The sequence below is a fragment of the Lagenorhynchus albirostris genome, chromosome 2, assembly GCF_949774975.1.
Source record: "Lagenorhynchus albirostris chromosome 2, mLagAlb1.1, whole genome shotgun sequence".
In the NCBI taxonomy this organism is placed as follows: domain Eukaryota; kingdom Metazoa; phylum Chordata; class Mammalia; order Artiodactyla; family Delphinidae; genus Lagenorhynchus; species Lagenorhynchus albirostris.
Genome location: NC_083096.1, coordinates 124488269 through 124512465, shown reverse-complemented (window position 1 = coordinate 124512465; position 24197 = coordinate 124488269). Strand labels below are relative to the sequence as shown.

The following is a 24197-nucleotide window of genomic DNA, read 5'->3' as shown; positions in this document are numbered from 1 at the left end:
GATCCATTATCTCCTTACTCTTCTCAGGAATCTTTTAATCATTGCTTCTGGCTAGATTTTTAAAGAAAGATATGAGGCAAGAATGTCTAATATATACAGAAGATTTGAGCCCATATCTTTGATTATACTAGTCAGAAGAGGCTCAGCTATGGTAACAAATAGATCCAAATGTGCAATGAGTCGATGAAAAGGAAGGTTATTTCTCATTCACCTAATAGTTCATAATGTTTCAGATCAATGAAAGGTTAGGAGTGAAGTGAGGTAATGAGGTAGGGGTATTCTTTGGCATAAAATCACTCAGTGGCTCAAGATAATGATAGCTTTGTTTTCTTCAACCTGTAGCTTTCCAGATCACCGTGGGGGGTTACTATTCCAACTAGCCAGGAAGAGTAACAAGCATGGAACTGAGCATGGGAAGCTTTATAGGCCAAGCCTGGAAATGGCCCATGTCATTTCTGCTCATATTTCATTCACTGGAACTCAGTCACAGGGCCAAAAGTAACCTTTAAACAGGTTAATCACTGTAGTCCAAGTGGGTAGAGATGGGGGCTGGGAGTGGGGTAGGGTGTTCTAGAAGGAGATTAAAATAGGTTTTGATAAACAACTTGAAATTTCTACCACATTGGATTATCTAGAAAATTCTATCAGGACACTAGATTCTTAGAATTATGCAACTTGACTCCTAAAAATCCATAGATTATCAGATTCATCTCTTTCCTGTTAGGTTGTGCAGAACAGCTCATGCCACGCTTTAGCAAAGACTGCATCTGCATGAGAATTGCACTGAGCTTCAAAGTCCTTTCGACACTCACAGAGAAAAATAGAACAGTTTGTAAAACCAATATGCTCACAAATGTGAAACAGCATTAACAAATGTAGTATTTGTGAACTTCAGCTGATTGCTGATACACCTCCTCCATCCTGACATGTCAAGGTACACTAGTTGGTTGAAACAAATGTGGAAACACTCTCAACATCTGTTCTAGGCTACAGAATGCTGATATGTTTGGACTAGGTCAAAGTATGATTTATTGAAGAAAAAAATTAGTATGAATTAAGCTAATATGTCTCACTATATTATTTAAAAACCTAGAAATATTATCCGAATCCCTAACTCTAACTCTGAAACAACTGGGGAGTGGGCATAAGATATAAATTACCACCAAACTACTTTTAAGTTTTTGATAAACTGAATGAAGTATGACCTCATTAAGACTGGAATATACAGAGAGTGTTCTAAATAGGACTTTATCATCTTTCATTTTACCTATGAAAACTGTAACTGTTTAATGCCCCCAGCACAGCGGGCATTTTTTGGGGGGGAGTTGTTTTTATTTTGGGGGGTTTTTACATTGCTGTTACCTTTACTGTGTAGAGCAAGCAGGTAGGTTGCTGAGACTTCATTACATTCACTACTGAACAAAATCTCTTATTTCAGACAATGTATGAAAAAACCTATTTTGAGTGCAGCATCATTCCCAAGGATTATTTACTATGATTGTTTTATCTATTCACTGGAATCCTAATTCCCTCGGTTCTTCACTTTATTTCAGTGACAGCCATTCTGACAGGTAGCACCTGTGTATATTCTCATTATTCAAACCTTTTCCTCATTACCCACAGTGATCCTGTCTCCTTACCCTTCAGACTAGGCTATCTTTCTCAAAGACTCTGAAGTTTACAGAGTTTACTGAAAATAATTAAATCTTATTTTGATTTACATGGAGGCAGGCTGGTATAATGAAATAGCCTCAGACCTAGAATCAGGATTTCAGGATTCCATTTTGAGTGTTTCTGTGAACTCTGTGATCTGATTTCAAAAGCTATCTAAGCATACATCCATAACACGAAGGAACTTGGGTGATCTTACAATACTATCAACTTTCAAATTCCATGTGTGCTTATATTATATTTATTTATTTATTCAACCTATAGACATGAATCACCAGGCAATATGTTAGGTACTGAAATTAAAATAATATGTACTGGGCTTCGCTGGTGGCGTAGTGGTTAAGAAACAGCCTGACAATGCAGGGGACATGGGTTCGAGCCCTGGTCCGGGAAGATCCCACATGCCACGGAGCAGCTGAGCCCGTGCGCCACAACTACTGAACCTGCTCTCTAGAGCCCACGAGCTACAGCTACTGAGCCCATGTGCTACAATTACTGAAGCCCACATGCCTAGAGCCTGTGCTCTAAAACAGCCACCGCAATGAGAAACCTGCACACCGCAACGAAGAGCAGCCCCCACTTGCCACAACCAGGGAAAAGCCTGCACGCAGCAATGAAGACCCAACACAGCCAAAAAAAGAAAAAAAAATACTAATATGCACTAAACCTTCTTTATGCCTTAACTTAGTTAAATGCTCAGTCCCCACTTAATAGTTGAAGAAACTGACACACACAAAGCTTAATAATTTGAGCAAGCTGGCATAGTATAGTAAGTGGCAGAGCTAGAATTCAAAGCCAAGGTGACCAGCTGCAGAGCCTGTCCTCAAAACTATGTGCATACTGCCTCAAGCACAAAAGTGAATAGGAGTTGTCCCCTTCTTCAGAGAGCTCACAGGCCACAAAGGAAGGTTGACATGTAAACAAAAAGGGCAGTGTGATGCGTGCTATATATCAATACTATTACTTACAATGTAGGTTGTTTGCTTTGTGCTAGTTGCACTGTTGTTTTACATATGACACAATTCTCAGAAGAAATCTTCAAGGTAGGTATAATTATCTCCAGTTTTTTGTTTTGTTTTGTTTTGTTTTTAATGTAAGAAAACTGAGCCTGTGAGAGGTTAACTAATTTTCCCAGTACTCCATAGTTAACAAGTGACTGAGCTGATTAGAAATCATGTTTGTCTGATTTCAAATCCTGTTTTTGTTACCCTCTGTCACATTCCACTGCATAAACAGCAACCTTACTTCGAAATTCTCTGAAATTTATTTCTCCATTGTTGTACTTACTCTTTCCATGAAATTACAATTTTAAAGTTAAAAATATAGTTTGCCCAAATTTGCCAACAGTGCATGAGAGAACAAAATTATCATCCTTAATAACTTCTCAAAGAATTTACAAACCAAAAGAATAAGATTATTTAGAATCATTTGACACTAAAGCCAAACAGTTGCTTTAAACCTTTGCTTCCTGTCTGCCTGCAGTTGAATCTACACTGTCCCTAAAAAACTTAGATAGTTGTATCAGAGAAACACATCAGAATCTCAGAATGAGGGAATACCATAGACATGATTACCTCATTTTACAAATGAGGCAATTAATACTAAGAAGTTTAACTACTTTGTCCAATGTTGTATAATAGGTTAAGTAACTAAATTAAAAATAGAATTCAGGGGCTTCCCTGGTGGCGCAGGGTTAAGAATCCGCCCACAAAGGCGAGGGACACAGGTTCAAGCCCTGGTCCGGGAAGATTCCACATGCCACGGAGCAACTAAGCCCGTGCACCACAACTACTGAGCCTGCGCTCTAGAGCCCGTGAACCACAACTACCGAAGCTCGCGTGCCTAGACCCTGTGCTCCGCAACAAGAGAAGCCACCGCAATGAGAAGCCCACACACTGCAACAAAGAGTAGCCCCCGCTTGACACAACTAGAGAAAGCCCACGCGCAGCCAAAAATAAATCAAATAAATTAAAGGGCTTCCCTGGTGATGCAGTGGTTGAGAGTCCGCCTGCCGATGCAGGGAACATGGGTTCGTGCCCCGGTCCCGGAAAATCCCACATGCCACAGAGCGTCTGCACCCGTGAGCCATGGCCACTGAGCCTGCGCGTCCGGAGCCTGTTGCTCCGCAACGGGAGAGGCCACAAAAGTGAGAGGCCCGCGTACCGCAAAAAAAAAAAAAAATTAATTAATTAATTAATTAAAAAATAGAATTCAGATCTTCAGCCTTTCTGTCTTACACTCATTATGCTGTAATCTCTAAACATACATGTTTACTATAATCACCTAGTAAATTTTCAAATATTTATTCATTTATTTATAAGTAAATATAATAAAGACTGAATAATTCAGTATATTTGGGGAGTGGTTATTCAGGAATCTGTATATTTTAAATATTACCAAGATGGCAAGGAAATTCATTGCTAATTCCCATTATATAAATTTTTTTTTAAATTTTGGTTTAGTATTTTTATACATCTGGGTAGAAATAAGAGGAAAGGAAAGGGAAGAAACAAACAGAGAAAAAGATAATGAGAAAAATGTAGCAATGGGCTACTGATGGTGAGAAAGAAAGAGAAAATGCATACAAAAATGAAGGAAGGAAAGAGGGGAGATGGGGGAAGCAAGCTCTAAAGTACAAAGGAAGTTTCCCAACAGTTTGACCCCTTTTTCCAAATTTACCTACCCTAACTCTTCTACATATTGCCTTTGTTTATACTATTTCTACCATATATTTCCCCTAATCTTCACTCCCTTCAAACACACACATACACTTACACAAAACACACACATATGTGCAAGAGCAGACATGAGAATACTTGACAATTCTTGTGAAGTTCAATCATGATGATGTGGAAAAGACCCAAGAAGATTAATTCTGTGTTGCTCTCAAGTGTTCCATTAAAAAATAATTCAATTCCATAAATTATCTTGCTTGATATACATGCTCACTGAGGAAATTTGCCAATAAAGTTGGACTTAAATAAATATGGGTTTATAAGCTGTATGTTTGTTTCAAATTCCAAGATCAGTTTGAAGAATATATTCAGAAGGAGGCACCTTGAAGTTTTCAGAGTTTGACCCTTGGGCAGCTTACTAGAGCATGGATCTAGATGAGAACACCATCACAGAAGCAAAAGCACACACAAAAGTGTGTGACAAATATATTTGTTATTTCTTTCCTGACTTTACCACTTTTCTTCAGTTTGGCGTGGAATTATTTTCAACCTAAAGCATTTTCACTTTTAGAAATTGCTTTCTTACTGCTAATTGATGGGCAATCTCTATTATATCTATTACTTGAAAAATATCTTTTTTTTTTTGAAGCAATAAGTGCCAACCTAGGAAGAACAAGACAAACAAAACAAACACAGACTGTCCTCTAGCAAAAAGTCTTGCTCATGCTCATGTACTAAAGCAAGAAAATTGTTTCATCTTTCACTTTTAGAAAAAAATAGGAATAATAAAAATATGCACATTTGGTTACTGCAGATACATTTTGACTTTCTATGAACAAAAGGGTCAAAGATCACTCACCCACCCTTAACACTAAAACTCCTCTCAAAACCTCTGATAAAAGTATGAGAGAATACATTTAAGTTAAATTGGGTAACAGATTAAGTAAAAATAGCCTTGGCACCCTAGTCATTAACTGAAGTGTAAGTCTTAGATTTAAAACAAAGGACCAATTATGTTTCCCTCAATAGAAGAAATCATGTATTCCTTAACTGCATGTTTAATAACAGAGTTTAGCTTCAACTAAGGAATTATATAAACCATAGAATTAAATCTGAACTTTTTATATCATGAAAGTTCTAAGGTGAAAAGAAAATGTTTAATTTGTAGATATTTATGTCGGTCTATTGAGTAGAAATGTTTTATTTAAAAATGTTTTCTGGGTGATTATCCATACGTTTCTAATATTCAGTGCTCAATATCCATAAGGATTTTCCTTCAAATTTCTTAGTTCCTCATGTCTCTCTTAGCTGTAGTTGTTTTCAATAGTGTCATTTTAATTTTTTCCTTTACCCTTGCAATGACAAAACAGAAACCTTCCAAGTACAATCCATGGATGTAGGGAAGAAAAATATTTAAATACATTTCTTTAATATTCAGATGTGTCTCTGAATAGTTTTATCATCTCAAAGTTATTCTTCTTTGATTGTGAAGCACTGGATCTATGTCTGCCTATGAAAACTCATGAACTCCCATTGAATCTGGCCCTGCCTTCCTCTACACTACCCATCCTCCTTTCTGTTTCCCTTTTTGGTCTCCTTCAGCTCACCACAGCCTGACAGATCCAGCAGTGCCTTGTCCCCTAATTCCTATGGGGTTAAGCAAATGCTGCTGCTATTGCCACGGAGCCCTCACTCCTTTATTTCCTGTTTTTTTTTTTTTTTAGTATCTATCAAATTCAATTTTATCCTTCAGACACCATCAGGGCCAAGGCCTCTTGGAAGCTTTCACTGATACCCCAAGGTGTCTTTATGATAGCCTTGCATAGCACCTTATGATTGGTTTATCAAAGTACTTGCCACACTTTACTACAACTTCATGGTTCTTTTTTTTTTTTTGAATTTTTGAATTTTATTTTTATTTTCTTTTTATGCAGCAGGTTCTTATTAGTCATCAATTTTATACACATCAGTGTATACATGTCAATCCCAATTGTCCAATACATCACACCACCATCCCCAGCCCCCCGAGGCTTTCCCCCCTTGGTGTCCATACGTTTGTTCTCTACATCTGTGTCTCAACTTCTGCCCTGTAAACTGGTTCATCTGTACCATTTTTCTAGGTTCCACATACATGTGTTAATATACGATACTTGTTTTTCTCTTTCTGACTTACTTCACTCTGTATGACAGTCTCTAGATCCATCCACGTCTCAACAAATGACTCAATTTTGTTCCTTTTTATGGCTGAGTAATATTCTATTATATATATATATGTACCACATCTTCTTTATCCATTTATCTCTCGATGGGCATTTAGATTGCTTCCATGACCTGGCTATTGTAAATAGCACTGTAATGAACATTGGGGTGCATGTGTCTTTTTGAATTATGGTTTTCTCTGGGTATATGCCCAGTAGTGAGATTGCTGGATCATATGGTAATTCTATTTTCAGTTTTATAAGGAACTTCCATACTGTTCTCCATAGTGGCTGTATCAATTTACATTCCCACCAACAGTGCAAGAGGGTTCTCCACACCCTGTCCAGCATTTGTTGTTTGTAGATTTTCTGATGATGCCCATTCTAACTGGTGTGAGGTGATACCTCATTATAGTTTTGATTTGCATTTCTCTAATAATTAGTGATGTTGAGCAGTTTTCATGTTCTTCTTGCCCATCTGTATGTCTTCTTTGAAGAAATGTCTATTTAGATCTTCTGCCCATTTTTGGATTGGGTTGTTTGTTTCTTTAATATTGAGCTGCATGAACTGTTTATATATTTTGGAGATTAATCCTTTGTCCATTGATTCGTTTGCAAATATTTTCTCCCATTCTGAGGGTTGTATTTTCATCTTGTTTATGGTTTCCTTAGCTGTGCAAAAGCTTTTAAGTTTCATTAAGTCCCATTTATTTATTTTTGTTTTTATTTCCATTACTCTAGGAGGTGAGTCTAAAAGGATCTTGCTGTGATTTATGTCATAGAGTGTTCTGCCTATGTTTTCCTCTTTTGTCTTTCTCTTCTCTTAGATGTTGAACTCCTTGAAGACTGATATCCCTGCCCCTAAGACCTCAATAGTATCATAGTAAGCAATAAGTAAATAGGTAAATAAATACATATATAAATGTAGATATACTGAAGTAAATCTTCATTATCACATATGAACTAGTACTTCATTTAGAAGAAAAACAATATGTGGTTTTTAATGTCCTGAGTTGTTCCAGGTAAGTGTTAATTAGCTTATCAAGAAATTTAAAAACAGGAGAGTAGCTTATATTATAAGCAGTATAAAAAGATGAGGAAAATGGAAAATAAAGGTAGGGGCACAAAATGGAACCAGAAGTGAAAACTTAGGTGATAATTGTGAATTCAAATAACTCTCATTTTTCTTCTGGTCCTATGGTAGTATCTTTGTCCAATTCCAACCCCGAATGCTGAGCTTTTCTCTTTTTTTAAGGTGATATCTATTTGTCATCTGCAATTTCTTCTAGTCTTAAGTCTGATGTGTCTGCCTAACTTGCCCAACGTTTTGGAGAAAACTTTATGAATAGCCTAAGAAAACTGGTCCCTTCGCTAGAATCTTCTTCCTCCTCTTACCTCTCCCTGATGGCCCCTCATTTCAGGCTTTGATACAATTGTAATAAGTTATACTAATTGGTACATTCTATTCCACATGTTTGGAGCTAGTTATATTGGAAGATAAAGTGCAAATTTGCATAAATGAATATGTATCAGATGCAAAGTAATGTACAAATATGTGCTTGTGATTTTCTGGATAAAATCTTAGTTCACAGTGCACTCAGAAATATCTTTACTGTTTGACCATAGGAAGAATTACTCAATTCTATTTTACTGGAAATTGTGTGTGCAAAATAATTTCTGATACCAAATACAATGAATGATCTTACTGACATGAGCGAAAACTGAAATAATATCTAGACCTCTTTTTACCTTAATCTAGTTGACTCTATATTTTTTCTGGTTAATTAATACTTTCCTTTGTTCATGTCTTTTCACCCTTGAAAATCAGGGGTGTTATGAAGTATTTTAATCTCATCAAACTTCAATTTTCTTATCTGTAAAAAAAATGGAATTAATGCTTTCTCCTTCTGGGTGAAAGCACTATATAAATGGCAGGTTATTTTTATTGAATCCACCTGAAAATTTTGGTTAAAAAAATGGTATCAGAAATAAGTTAGTCAACATACCATTCACTTATTGTTCTGGGAGAAAAAAATATATAATTGTGGGACAAACCTAATTATCTCTTTCCTGTTTTGCCTAGTAGAGTAATGCACTAGGTGAATGCTAATCTTTTAAATAATTCATCTGATAACTATTTTTTGAGTGCCTCCTATAAACCTGGTGCCACTCTGTATGACGGGAACACATCATTGTACAAAGGAAAGGAAAACCCCTTAAGACATAGAGCTTACATTCTAGAGTAAATATGTGCGGAGAGAGATGTATATTTTTTCAGTTGCCAACGGTGGGCCAGTCACTGTGATAGGTGCTATGTGTATATTATCTCATTTAATCCTTACCCAAACCCTGAAAATTATCTATTATTGCCCCAAATTTACAGAATTGGAAATTGAGACTCAGAGAGGTAAAGTGGTTTCCCAAGGTCTCAAAGTCCAGTAAATTATAGAACAAGAGTTCAAATAAGTTACACCTGACTATAAGGTCCGTATTTCTAAAAGAGTTCCTCTTAACTGAAAAAGTACATATAAATAGAATGGAGAAAATACAACCTGTCACAAGATCAGAGAATCCTGCCCCTTTTACCAGCAATATTCATTTTGAAGCGTGAGGTCTTGCAGGCTTTCCTGATTTCTAAATCTGGGATTCTGCTTCCCTATAGAGATCTTTGTTATTTGATTAGTCTATGATACCATCTACATTTTCCAGATTCTAGATTTGGCTTCCATGAATCAACTTTACTGATTATTTAGACCCTGGTCTCTCTTTTCCTGTTTTTCCCAGTTTAATTGAACCCATGGACTTTCTGGACAATCATTCTTCCACTTTTTAATTAACAATACAAATTATGGGACTAATATCCTCTAGGCTGCTTCCAGGGATGGAATACAAATGCAAATAAGACAGAGAATCTATCCAACTCCAATCCACTAGCTCCCTCTGGCTTAGCTAACCAACTGGTTCAAATTTTTTTCTCTCGTGTTATGTGTGTGTATGTGTATTAATTTCTCAAGGTCTGTTTATGATAACTGTCATGATTCCTTTTCATTTTTTAGTTTGTTTTTCAATTTGATAAGAAATATATATACATACTTACATATGTAATATATATGTAAGTATATATATACATACATATGTAAAAATGTGTAATATATATGTAAGTATGTAATATATTTCTTGTCCAATTGTGTGCAGGTGTGTGTCTATACATATATATGCAAACATATAAAGAAATGTACATATTCATATGTTTGTTATAACTATATTATATCATAAATTCATGAATATATTATATTCATATACAAATGAATAAGAGAAAATACAGAGAAAAACAAGGAGAATAATCACCTACAAAATCTCCCTACTCAGAAACAAGCTTTTGTATAAAATCTTACTATCTATAGTAAGGCTTTCTGTAAATAACTCAAAATGAACTTATTTATTCAATCAACCTAGTCCAATCTATACAAAATAAGTCAAATATGCCAATCATTTCACTAAAGTGCTGTTTAATTAAATTAAATAGAAATCCACATGAAAGTGCTATAAGTACAAAGTGTGTGGCAAAATATGATATTTATTATATGTATGAGATATATACATATAGTGAATGTGGCAAAGGTATTAGATGAATACTAAAACATGAAACATTTCTAACTTACAGGGAACCTAAATCTCTTCCTCAAATTGACTTATGGAATAACTGAGTCAACCAGAGCTTATGAAAATTTATTACATTTCATCTTGAACCCCATTTGGGAACAGGGACAAAGTTTCTCTTCAAATTATAACTCACAAAGCTACTGCAATTTTACATGCACCATCAATATTGATTAATAACCATGAAAAGAAGGGCTGTTTTGAACCTGACATAACTCTATCTTCAGGGAACCTTCAGGTTATCCTGGGACGTGAAGTTTGTGTTTGTTATAGAGCACTGTGCTCAAGTTTGGGTTTTGACAAACTAAAGTTTGTTCAGTAGGTTTTGGCTAATTTCCTTTGGGAAATCAGTTCAGTAAAATCCATGGATAGTGCTTCTAAGGGGTAAAATCACAAAATTAATACTTTCCAAATTTCCTCATAACCAGGAACATACACACTTACACTCACACACCTACGCTACTTAACTATCACTGGTATACGTGTGATAAAATTATTCCAAACTAAGGCAAATTTTAGATCTTGACCAGAAGTCTGAACAAACTTACATAAAATATTGATTCAAGAGATGTAAATTTAATTGATCAATCAGTATTCAATACAATTCTTCATGGCACATTTAAGAAAATGTGAGCTATCAGAGGTATAATTTGAGAAGCAGCAGAAAACAACATTGAATGTTTAAAACCATTTAAAAAATCCTGTTGAGTCCATTTTCTTAATATTTTTAATACTGTGTTGGCACCAACATTTCCACTTATGATTGTACTTTAACTGAAATTAGTTCTTAATAAACATAGTCTGTATTATGACTATAATAAACACATCCTTAACCTTTTTTTTTTTACTTTCCCCTTTTTCCTTCCGGTTTTCCTTCTTAAGTTAAAGTTGGTTAACAACGTTTTCTTTTCTACCGATTTTTAGGTGTCTAAAACCCTGCAAAAGCCACTGAAGCACCCTTTTCAACTGATGGAATGTTTCTAGGCTCTGCTTCAAACTTTCCTGCTTCCATTTTGTGTTGGAAGACAATTCTCCACGGGTCTCTTGTGTTTCTGCACATCTTGTGAGCAGAGGCACTGACAGCTTTTGTTCCTGACAATCTTTTCAAGGAAGTTTGTATAGAGAACAGTCTTGGAAGATAGAAGAGGTAGTTCTCTCCATGGAGCAAAGGGCAGGTTTGTTTACAGTCCAGTATAATAAAGATAATTTTTCCCTCTGTGGCAAAGGGCAGGTTTGCTTGCTGCCATTATACAAAAAAAAAATCGAGTTTCTAAGCTCAGGGAGCCTCAGCTATGACACAAACCCACTGTGTGTATAGGCATCAGCTAGCCCTCATCATATCACCCTGTAGTAATTAGGGCTTGGGGAACGGATGTAAGACAATACTCTGGCTACTGCTATCACTATGAGTAATAAACTGCCCCTTGTCTCTGTCTTCTGCCAGCAACCATGAAATTGTGGCAGATCCTTCATAGTTCTCGACATCTGTTTCCTTAATTTCTGTCCTTCTGCTTTATATATGGATTCTTTTCTGCACACAAATCCTTTAGATGATGACTCATTGGTTGGTGTGTCTTTCTTTCAATTCAATTTCTCTCCAAATATCTGCATCCTTACTTGACCTTTATCAGTCTAAAGTACCCACTTGTCCAGGAAAAAAAAGAGAATCGGATTACATAATAAGTGACAATGAACTAAAGTCAGAGAGATAAAAAGATAGAAAAGAAAGTGTGAATGCAAAAAATAGTGAGGATTATACATGGAGAATAGGCCCATGAAAATCCATATGGCAGCTTGTGTTCAATTGTATCCCCATTGGAGACATAAGTTTAGAGATATGTTGTTTCTGGGGGCTTGAAAGTAGGCTGCATTGCCAGGCTGGGTGCCTTGCTTGTTTGACAGATTGACTCTACCTTTTCTTTTCTTAGTGCTCACTGCTAAAAATATTACTTCCCCTGTACTCCTATTTCTCACCTCTTTTCCCAACCCTCCAACAATAAAATCTGTAGACTCATATTCAGATAAGCATGGTTAGTTATAAAATAATCAGGGATTTTTATTTGCTTATTAACTCTAATTTCAGAGAGTTCCAGAGGGATGAACAGTAACCCTCTGCAAAAGGAGTCCTGAGATTCAATGAGGACTTATCATAAATGCATAATTCCAGGCCGTATACCTCAAGGATTTTGATTCAGTAGGGCTGGTGGGGCACAGAAAATTTCCATTTCTAGTAAGCTTCTTGGGTGCTCTGTGGAAGTTTGTCTCAGAATATTATATGAAAAACTCTGCTACAGAAACTGCCTCCTTCTGGCATTATGCACATTTGCTCAGAGTCAACTCTAAGTGTATATCTTAGTCACTGACAAATGTTAGTTGGTTGCAATGATTTGCCCTGGCAGACACTCAACTGCCTAGAGTGTTTATTTTTTGTTGTTGTTGTTGTTGTTTTTTTTGGCAGTACGCGGGCCTCTGACTGTTGTGGCCTCTCCTGTTGCAGAGCACAGGCTCTGGACGTGCAGGCTCAGCGGCCATGGCTCACGGGCCCAGCCACTCCGCGGCATGTGGGATCTGCCCGGACTGGGGCACGAACCCGTGTCCCCTGCATCGGCAGGTGGACTCTCACCCACTGCACCACTATGGAAGTCCGCCTAGAGTGTTTTGATAGTCATTTTTTGAACCATGAAACTGAGATTCATATTAATATGAAAAAACTGCTTAGTTTTAGCATTTGGGGATATATTTGGAAAATTTTCCTTCTGATCTATGGTACAATACAATGTACTCATTATTAGCAATGGCCATATATAGAAAGATGTATAAATGGGAGGAAAACACATTGGAAGCTATAGTTTGAAACCACTTTTGGTAAAATACTATTACCCCCAAAATATTCTATTTGAATAAGTTAAACCATGTGAAAATTTTTGAGAGAAAGACTAAAAGGGATTGTTTTTGAAAAGTAAAGACTGTCGCAGTCATTGCTGTTGAGATCATAAGCTATGAAATAAGATAAATGAAAAAATGACTTTCATCACTGTTTTGAAATATATTTAGAGAAAAGGTATAACATAATGACACTGATGGTTCTGCAGGTATCTCTTAATATTCTAATTTCCTACTAATGACGTTCATGGGAAAATTACTTCTTCATTTTCTCAATGTTGTCCAAACTAAATAGAATTAAATACCCACATAATAGGAGTATCACAATAACAGCTTTCCTCTTTAAGTAGAATAGCACACTTCATGTCCATCAAATTTGATTGGGAATTCCACACTTAAATTTAGTCAGAATACACTCCAGGTGAAACCCATGAGAATGAAGATAACACCATGAGTATAGGATGCTTTAGAGATAAGGATACCACAGTTTAGAATGCCAGGGACTAGGATGATAATGGAAACACTGCCATCTAAACATTAAACTGAATTATTGTGGAATTACTTGGGGCAATTGATGTTACATGAACAATTTGATCAATATTCTAACATGTAAACATTTTCACTGCCAATAGGCAGTGTTTATCAATAGACCACCTCTTAAAAAATTGCAACATATGTTTCAGACAGTATTTTTCAGGTGTTTTATCTTTTCTTTGAAATTATATTGATAAAAGGTTATGGGACTTACAGTTTACGACAATTTTCACTTTTTTCACATCTGGAAATGACACATCATTTTCTGCACTGCATTCATATTCTCCAGCCTGGTCCCGTGTAATTCCATAAATGTCCAAATATTGTCCATTTTCAAATGGTTTCGCTACGTGAAGAAAAAAGTACAGCGTGTTTAATTGTAGCTGCTTGAGGCTTCATTCAAGTAAAACAAAGATGGTGTGTCTTCCTATTAGATATTGCTGACAAAATAATTCCAAATGTAACTGGGGAATTATTAAACCTTTTGTTCTCTTATATTCAGAGGTAAAGTCAGAGAAAAAAGCAGAAACTGAACAAGGGATACTGTAACAACTGTTTCCCCACAACAGGATATACATGTGTTCTTTTTAATTGATTGTGGTCTCCTAACCTCCTCACACAACAAATCAAGCTCTGCACATTTCTGTAACTGAGTTCAACAACCTCCTAGCAGTGTAGATGAAATTCACTAATATGACTTGCTGCATATTGACTTTTATACAGTGTAAGCTAGCAACTTGACACTTAACCTAACTAAATGCTACTTTTCTTTTGGGGAAATCTCACACTCATTCTCAAAGTTTCAAGCTAGATGGATTGATAAAAGTATGGAGATGTATTAAACCATTGCTATATTTCAGTTTCCATACTTTTAAGATTTCTAAGGGAGGTATACTATATACACTATACATAACCCACCTAATAAACCTCAGGAAAAAACTTTATGATTCTCAAACTAAGAGTTAAGTGGCTGTAAAAACAAACTAAATTACTTTTATTTTTTAATATTCCAGAGAAAACATTCTATTTGACTAAAAGTGACAGATTAAAAATACAGAGACATAATCATGGATAAAAGAATATTCCCAAGTGAATGGGATTTGAAAAGAAGACTCCTTTCTGAAATAATGGAATTTTTATTTATTTGAAAGTAGAGAATCATCGGGCAGGAGGTTCCTGATTATTAGAGATACTGCAGAGGAAGAATGGGCCTATGTGAATTTTAGGAGGAGGGATTTCATATATAATATCTATGTTAAAATTTTTTTATCCTTTGGGTTCCCTTGTCTGAGTATATCAGTTGCTGCATTGTTGCCCTCCAGGTAACTATGACTTTGCTAACTGAAATCTGCAGTGTTTAGAATATAGATGATTAAGTCATTTCTCTGGCTGATCACAATTTGTAGACAGAGAAGAGTTATATTTCTGAGATGATAGTTGGCTGATATGCTATTGTAGGTATACAGAGGTAAGCTCACAAAAGCAGCAGTTGTCTTCAAATTCATGTTCCTAAAATCTGATTTTATAATCATTTTCTTTGCTCAACTTGATATCTTTATCTGACTCCAAACACTAACATAATATTAAATTTTAATGTTCCCTTCTATTTCTCTTATTTTTAATTCTTACAATGAATATAATCTAGGCCTAAATGTGTCCATAAAAAACTACTGAAATATAGGGAGGACAAAATCTTTATTCATATCTAAGAATTTTTAAAATATAACTTGAATTATAAAGGGGGATATTAAACAGAAATTAAAGTATGGGGAAAATTAATCTACTATATCAGAATTAAATAATCTCATTGGGCAGTATAAAATGAAGCCAATCACAAATGAAAAGGTATAATATTGTGAAAATTTGTAAAACCAAAATTTATAAGGGTCTAACTTATTTTCAATATTAAAATATTACATGTAAATTCCCATTTTTGTGAAATGACATAATTTTAAGAAGTGTTACCCCCCAAACACATGTTTTTGATAAATAAATCATTAAATATGGTGTGTATTAGAGTATGTCATTGTTTAAAGAAAGAAACACATTAGATTTGAAATAATAGATTTCAGAAATATAAAAAGAAGCAAGCATGTTTTCTCTCTTAAATGGTTAAATGGCAGACTTTGTAAGACTGACAACAACTACAAGAAGCTGTGTGACAAAACATCACCAATATCAAAACCACTACCTCATTCAACTCGAGAGCACCAGTTACATCTATTGAATGTTTGTTCCTAGAGTTCACCGCACAATCTATGTACCCAGATTCAGGGATCCTTCTCCAACCCCACCAGAGTACAATGTCCTTATTTACATACCAGAATTATCAATAGATGTCTATGCATTGCACAAATCAATACCTATAGAGCCAGTGAATGAATGGGTGATATTGCCAACACTAGCTATTGATAATAAGACACTAATATAAAGAAGCATAAATGCATGGTCAACATCTTAATTTTCCCCACTGGATTCCTGATACTTTAAGCCATTCCCTTAATTCCATTCACCATGCATCAGCTCTTCCCAAAGGTGTGCTCTAAGTATTCTCTTGTTTTCACACAACTGTAGTTCTGTTTTCATCCTGAACGCATCTTGCTCTTTTCTCAGTCTAATCTTACCACACTTGAATTTCAGATTTGAAACTTGGAGTTGCTTTGCCTAGAATTTATACCCTGGAGTGTCCTGGCTGTCTGTGATTTGCTTGGTTGCCTCTTTGGCTTTTGTTATACTCAGTTTTCCTGAGTAGTAATTCTTTACCTTAATTTTAGACCCAAGGAAACCAATCTTGTCCTTGGACACTTGTCAGGGTCTCTCTCTATTTCCATCACTCCCCTAGTAAGGGAAGATGATTTGCGCATAGTACATTGAAATGCAAAGAGTAGCATTTCAGTTCATGCAATCTAACTCAACTTATCCCCAGAAACCAGAGGGGAAAGACCAAGGCTAAAGGGATATAGGGAGCTAGTGACTTGGCATCATCACCACTGCCAAGACTTTACAGTGTTTATGAGGGTTATGTACTATCCTAGCATACTCCTTATAAATCTAGAAGATGTATAAAAATTGTGTAATATTTCGTAGGGTACCAATTATAAATGTTGGTGAAACATAAGCCATTGTGACTTGGCAGCCTTCTTCTGGTCACAGGTTTTACTATTCTCCATGTGCACAACAACAATTTCTGTTTTGTTTATCTTCATCCCTAGCTCTACCATAGTACTTGAAACAGTATATACTTGGTAAATATTATTGAATAAATAAAAAATACATTGATTAAGGAATTAATAAAGTGCCGTTAGGATAGTGCACAAAGAATCTAAACACATATTTGTAGAAGTTGCCACTTCTCCTTCAGAGTCGAGAAGAAGGGAAAGAACTTTAAAGAATTGTCATCCTTGCTGACGTCTTGTAGTGATAAGTGATGGCAGTGGTGAGAACAGACTCTGGTACAGCTATCACAGATCCTTTTTATGATTATAAAGACTAACAAAAACTTCAAATACAATTTTGAAGAAAAAGCGATAAGTACTTCCTGTAATCTAAACAATAGTTTTCTTTTGTGCTTAGTCTCTTCCAGACATGGATAGACTCGTCTCAAAAAAAGATGGAGGGGCTTCCCTGGTGGCGCGGTGGTTGAGAGTCCGCCTGCCAATGCAGGGGACACCGGTTCGTGCCCTGGTCCGGGAAGATCCCACATGCCGCAGAGCGGCTGGGCCCGTGAGTCATGGCCGCTGAGCCTGCGCGTCCGGAGCCGCAACGGGAGAGGCCACAACAGTAAGAGGCCCGCGTACCACAAAAAAAAAAGGAGAACTGGAGAAATTCCACAGGCTTTCAATGATGCCACTATTATCAACATCTTCAAAAGAAAGGCTATAAAACAGGATACAGCTATGCTTTATAATATCTCTCTTATACTGATTTCTGATAAGAATCTGGCAGGAAAGAGTTCTGTATTGGCCATTGAATAATATCTAGATTTGGCTTTATGGTTTGGTAAATCATGTGAAAATTGTTAGTAACAACATTATATTTCTACAAAGTGCTAATATGTTTGAGAAAAACTTTTGACAAAATAAATCTCCCTTCCCTTAACTTCTAGTACATTATCCTTCACTAATTTTCCTCTCACCTCTCTGGCTATTTCTTTTCACTTTTTCAAAACCCTTCACATCTTCACATCTCCCAAATATTGCTTCTATCCTATGACCTCTCTTTTCCTCATTCAGTACACTTTTAATGATTCAAGGGATTTGTTCATTCATTTTCATCTCACTATTATCTATATATTGATAAGCATCTGATTGATCTATTTATCCTGTATCTATATCCCGAATCTTGGAGACATTTATTTAGCTGGACATCTCCACTTGGATGTCTCACAGGCATCTCAGAATTAAAACACCAAAACCAAACTTACTTTTCCTGCTATACCTGAAACTCCTGCCGAGTTCCAATCTCAGTGAGTGCTCTGATTATCACCTAGTTGCTCAAGACACAAATCTTAGCTTAACTTTGACAGAACATTTTGCTTTAGTCCATAAACCATCAGTCACTGTGCCTTGTCAATTTTACCTCCTAAGTAATTCTCAAAGCCCTTCTAGGAGCCTCTGTGTCTCAGTTACTGATCTCTGAATGCACATACTCGGATGATGTGCCAATAACTACACACTGCTTTGCAGAGTCATTTCAATCATTTCCCAAAACCCTTGCTCAGAAACAGTCATCTCATTTTTCATGGCTGCCCTGAAAGAATATATTTTATTAGGTTCTCATAGCCATTTATTACTAAATAGTACTCTGCAAATGAATTTTAAAATACCCTTTGAATGATTCACTTACATTTATGACTGTAATTATTTCCTGTCAGCTTGTTATACACCAGCATATTTAGTATCATGCAAGTATCTCCTCTATGCATTTTCCCATATTGAGTGGTTAGGGATGTGGGTTCTAGAACTAGCCTATATGGCTTCAAATGGCAGCTCTGCCATTTACAAGCTCTGTGACCTGATACAAGGTATTTGACCAATAGTTTACTCATCTGTGATGTGTGAGGATAATAACAGAACCTGCCTCATACTTATGGTTGTTGTGAGGATTAAGTGGGTTAATGTAAGCAAAGTGCTTAGAACACTGTGTGACACATCATAGGAAATATATATATGTTGTTATTACAATGCACAGGATTAGGCATGCCAGGAAGGTTAGTTTAGATAAATATTGTTTCTGTGGTGAGAGGTTACTGTATTCAAGGATTGATGCTTCTGTCTTAACATGACATTCAATGGAACTAGAAGTGAAAATAAAGAAGTCGCTGAGAGGTGTTAATAGCAATGACCAGTTAAGTTCTCATATCACTGTAGGAGATCAGTAAATACATCTCTCTTGTAGATCTGTAGATGGATTTGAAGGTTGATCTCATGTTGGAGTCACTTTCTCTCTGCCTGAATTCCCAAGGACAATTCAACCTTAATTCACTTCTTTCCTTTCTTAACAAAGCAAAACAAGAAAGCCTGCACTAATGTTATATGGCATACACATGCTTGCTATTAATAATTTTTCTTTTTTATTGTTTATTGATGTATATTTGACATATAATATTATATTAATTTCATGTATATAACATAGTGATTCAGTATTTATATACATTATACATTGGTCACCAGGATAAGTCTAGTATCCATCCGTCACCATACAAAATTATTTCAATATTATTGACTATATTCCTTAAACTGTATGTTACATCCCCATGACTTATTTATTTTATAACTAGAAGTTTGTACCTCTTAATCCACTTCACCTATTTTATTCAATCTCCCACCCTCCTCTACTCTGTTGACCACCAGTTTTTTTCTGTATCTATAAGCCATTTCTGATTTGTTTTGTTTGTTCATTTTTTATTTTTAGATTCCACAAATAAGTAAAATAATATACTTGTCTTTCTCTGCCTGACTTATTTCACTTAGCATAATACCCTCTAGATTTATCCATGTTGTCACAAATGGAAAGATTTCACTCTTTTTTTATAGATAGTAATATTTCATTGTATATATACCACATCTTCTTTATCCATTCATCTGTCAAACATTCCTCTATTAATGGACACTTAGGTTGCTTCCAAACCTTTATTATTGGTAAACAATGCTGCAATGGACATTAGAATGCAAGTATCTTTTTGAATTAAATTTTTTGTTTTCCTCATATTAATATCCAGAAGTGGAACTGCTGGATGATATGGTAGTTCTAGTTTTAATTTTTTGAGGAATCTCTATGCTGTTTTTCATAGTGGCTGTACCAATTTACATTCCCACCACAGTGCACGAGGGTTCCCTTTTCTCCTCATCTTCACCAACACTTGTTTCTTGTCTTTTTGATAATAGCCTTTCTGGCAGGTGTGAGGTACTATCTCACACAGAAATCTTACATGTGTTTCCTTGTCTTTACCGAGGACTAGGCTGTACATACATAGCAAGAAATCTCAAAAAGCTGAAGAAAGAACAACTCGGGAGTTTGTAAGCTGAACAATTCCTAGAGCTCAAACAATGTGAGGAATAATTTGATCTCTGACTATCAAGAATGAAAAGGCCTCTGTAATTATCAGAGAATTCAGTGCAGACTTAAGAGGCTTATGTCTTAGTAGAAAGGTTAAAGAAAAGCTGGAATAGAGATTCTTCTAGATCTGCTCCTTTAAAGCTTAAAAGTAGGATTCCATGGACCAAAATTATCTATAAGTAATATAGCTTCCTGTAAGAAAAAAGCCCAACATTTTTTAAGGGAACAAAATGAAATCTAGACATTCAACAATGTAACAAACAAAATTTCCGGTTTCCCATGGAAAAAAATCACTATATATTCAAAGAAGCAGAAAGCTGTGAACAGTGACTAAGATAAAAATGAGTCAACAGAAATAGATCTACAAATGAAAGAGATGATAGAACCATCAGGCAAATATTTTAAAATAGCCAGCTATTATAACTATATTTAAGTATTTAAGGAAAAAATAGTGAATATAATTATGAGAGGAATGGAAAATAGAAAAAAATTACCAAAATTCTTGACATAAGAACACAAAATATCCAAACGAAATATTAATTGGCTGAAATTAATTGGCAGACTAGATACTGAAGACAAACTTTATTAAACTTGAAAGTATTTATTCAAGCATTTTAGTATTTATCTAAACTGAAGCAGAAGGAGAAAAGAATACAAATAACCAAACAAATAATTAAACAAACAGAGCCTCAGTGATATATGGAAAATATAAATTTCTCTCATATATGGATATTGGAGTTCCCTAAAGGAGATAGAAAAAATATTTGAAGAAATAAAGGAGGATTTTTTTTCCAAATTTGATGCATACAATAAAATGTCGAATATAATAAGTTGATAATCTCCAATCAGGATAAACACAAATAAAAATCACTCAAAAGCACATTATAATCAAGTTGCTGAAAACCAGAAAGAAAGAGAAAATTTAAATAACACCCAAAGACAAAACAAACATTACATGCCAAGAAACAGAAACAATTATTTTCCAGACTTCTTGTCTGAAACTACATAAGCCAGAAGACAGTAGAATACCACCAAAAAAAAAATAAAGGTCTAAAATCAATCCTGTGAGCTTCAACCTTAAGAAGCTAGGAAATGAAGAACAAATGAAACCTAAAGAAAACAGAATTATGAAAGTAATAAAAAGCAGAAATCAGTAAAATTAAAAATGGACAATCAATAGAGAAAATCAATGAAACCAAAGCTAGTCTTTTAAAAGATCACTGAAATGGATAAAGCTTAGCCAGGCTGATAAAAAGTAGAAAGATAACACAAATTACCAATATCAGGGGTGAAAGAGAGGATATAATAACTATAGTCATAAGAAAAATTGAATAGCTACTAAACAAATACTAAGAAAAACTCTCTAACATTTAACTCAAGAATTTAGATTAAATGGGCAAATTCATTGAAACACACAAATCTCAAAACCGACCTAGAAGAAATAGAAAATCTGAATATTCAATATATTTTCAATTATAAGAAATTAAATTTATAACTTAAAATTTCCCACATGGAAAACTCCAGGATCATGTTTATTAAGATTTTAAGGAAGAAATAATGCCAGACTTATACAAAGTCTTTCTGAAAATGGAGAAGGAAAATTCCCCAAAGCATTTTATGAGGTTAACATTACCTCAATATCAAAACTAACAACAACAAAAGAAAAAAAAATCATGAACATAGACACAAAAATCTTTTAACAAAATTTTAGTAAACAAATCCAGTAATATATAAAAATGATAATACACCATGGCCAAGTGTGGTTTATCCCAGAATTGAAAGACTGGTGATACAACTGAAAAATCAAACAATATAATTCACTATATTAAGAACAACAACAATAATCTACAAGTATCTCTAGATACAGGTAAATCATTGAAAACATTCAATATTCATTCAAGATAATATGTTTCAGAAAACTGAGAATTGAAGGGAACTTTCTCAACTTGACAAAAACTTCTGCAAAAACCCTACACACCTAACCTCTTACTTAATGATTTAAGAGTAAATCCTTTCCCCCAAGATGAGGGTCAAGGTTGTCTACTCTGACCCATATCTCACATCTTATACATAAATTAACTCAATAATCATCATTGACCTAAATGTGAATCATAAACCTATAAATATTCTAGAAGAAAACAAGGGGAAAAAAATCTTGGTTTTGGGCTAAGCGTTCTTAGATATGACACTAAAAGCATAAGACATACAAGAAGATATGGATAAACTGGATTTCATCAAAATTAAACAAAACTTTGCCTTACAAAAGACACTATTAATAAAATAGAAAGGCAAGCCATATAATGGGAGAAAACTTTCTAAATCATATTGTACAAAGGTCTTGTATCAAGCATATATAAGGAACTCTCAAAACTCAATAAAAACATACAATCTAATAAATAAATGAACAAAAGATTTAAATAGATGCTTTTTGAAAGAAAATACTCAAGTAGTAAACAGATATGTCAAAAGGTGACAGACATAATTAGTCATTAAGAAAGTTAGGAAAAGCAAAACCAAAATGAGATTCCACTGTACATGTATTAGAATGGCAAACAAACAAACAGAAAACTCACACACAAAACACGCACATGAAAAAACCACTGATTAGTGCTGGTAGAAAGCAGAACACCTGGAGTTCTCCTATATTGCTGGTGGAATGTGAAATGGCACTGTCCCTTTGAAAAACAGTTTGTAAGTTTCGCATAAAATTAAACATGCATTTACCATGTTTCCAAACAATTTTACTCCTTGAGAAATAGAAATCTGCATTTGCATGAAAACCTGTATACAACATTTATATTGGCTTTATTGGCAATGACTAAAAATGAAACAACCCAAATGTCCTTTAAATAGTGAATGAATAAACAAATTGTGGTACATCCATACAATGCAATACCATTTGCCAATAAAATTATTCATATTATATAACATGAATCTCAAATACATTTTACTAAATGAAAGAAACTAGACCCAAAAGACTACATGTATGAGTTAATTTATATAACATTCTAGTTATAGAATGTTATATAGTGAAATAGTGAAATAGTGAAACTATAGATGTGAAGAATAGATCAGTTTTTGCGAGGGTTGGGGAAGGGAAGGCTGGTTGACTACAGAAGGGCATCATGAAGGAATTTCTTCAAATACTTAAACTGTTTTGTATCTTGATTGTGGTGGTGAATACATGTGGATGTGTTTGTTAAAACCCATAGAATTTTATGCTACAAAGAGTGGTTATTTACTTTATGTAAATTTAAAGACAAAGCATATTGATATGTAGCATACCACTACATACTCAATAAAATGACCAAAATTAAAAAGGCAATACCAAATGTTGATGAGGAAGTGGAGCATATAACACAGCTTTCTCCTAAGAACTAACATGAAAATCCTTCTTTCCCAATCCTTTCAGTCCTACAGGGAAGGAGATAGTTTTAGGAGTATATTGGTTGGCTGATGGTGAATCATATTTTAGAAGTTTGGCAGAGGTAATGGGAATTACAACTCACTCTGCTATCTGTTGCCTTAGGATCTCAGCTGAAGGTTCCATTTTAGCATCCTATTATATTAGCTTTGTGACCCAAGGCCCCCTGTGAATAATACACTCTGTACTCCAGGGTCCGTCCAGAGAATAGAGCTTTGATTTCTATTATCACAAGTTCACATAGAGAAATAGCATTCATAAGGGATTACATGAAGGAAATTCATTCATTTCTTCAGCTATTTAAGTTTTTTTCTTTTCAGAATAAGCCAGTATATTAGAAGGCTGTCCCCTTTCATTACTTTATTATGGTTCTTATTAAAATTTCCTTTACCAAACTTTGCTTTAGTGTTATCATACCAGTCTTCATTGCAGGACATTATAAGAATGGCCATATGAAATTTCCCATTACATTTTTATTGGAAAAGTTACTGAGGCCCTACTGCTATAATCAATGTGTCCACTTACTGCAGACCCACGGGAGAAATTCATTGTGCATCTTAGTACCAGGAAAAGCTCTACTTCTGACATCCTAAT

At 35.0% G+C, this 24197-nt stretch overlaps 1 protein-coding gene across 1 annotated transcript in view; it reads right to left on the bottom strand.

The window, feature by feature from the left end:
• NEGR1 (neuronal growth regulator 1) overlaps positions 1-24197 on the bottom strand; it is a 914014-nt gene that overhangs the window by 275198 nt on the left and 614619 nt on the right. Inside the window, exon 4 of the mRNA XM_060142536.1 lies at positions 13836-13967. Coding sequence (XP_059998519.1) covers positions 13836-13967 — 132 coding nt within the window. The remainder of the gene's footprint in view (positions 1-13835; positions 13968-24197) is intronic.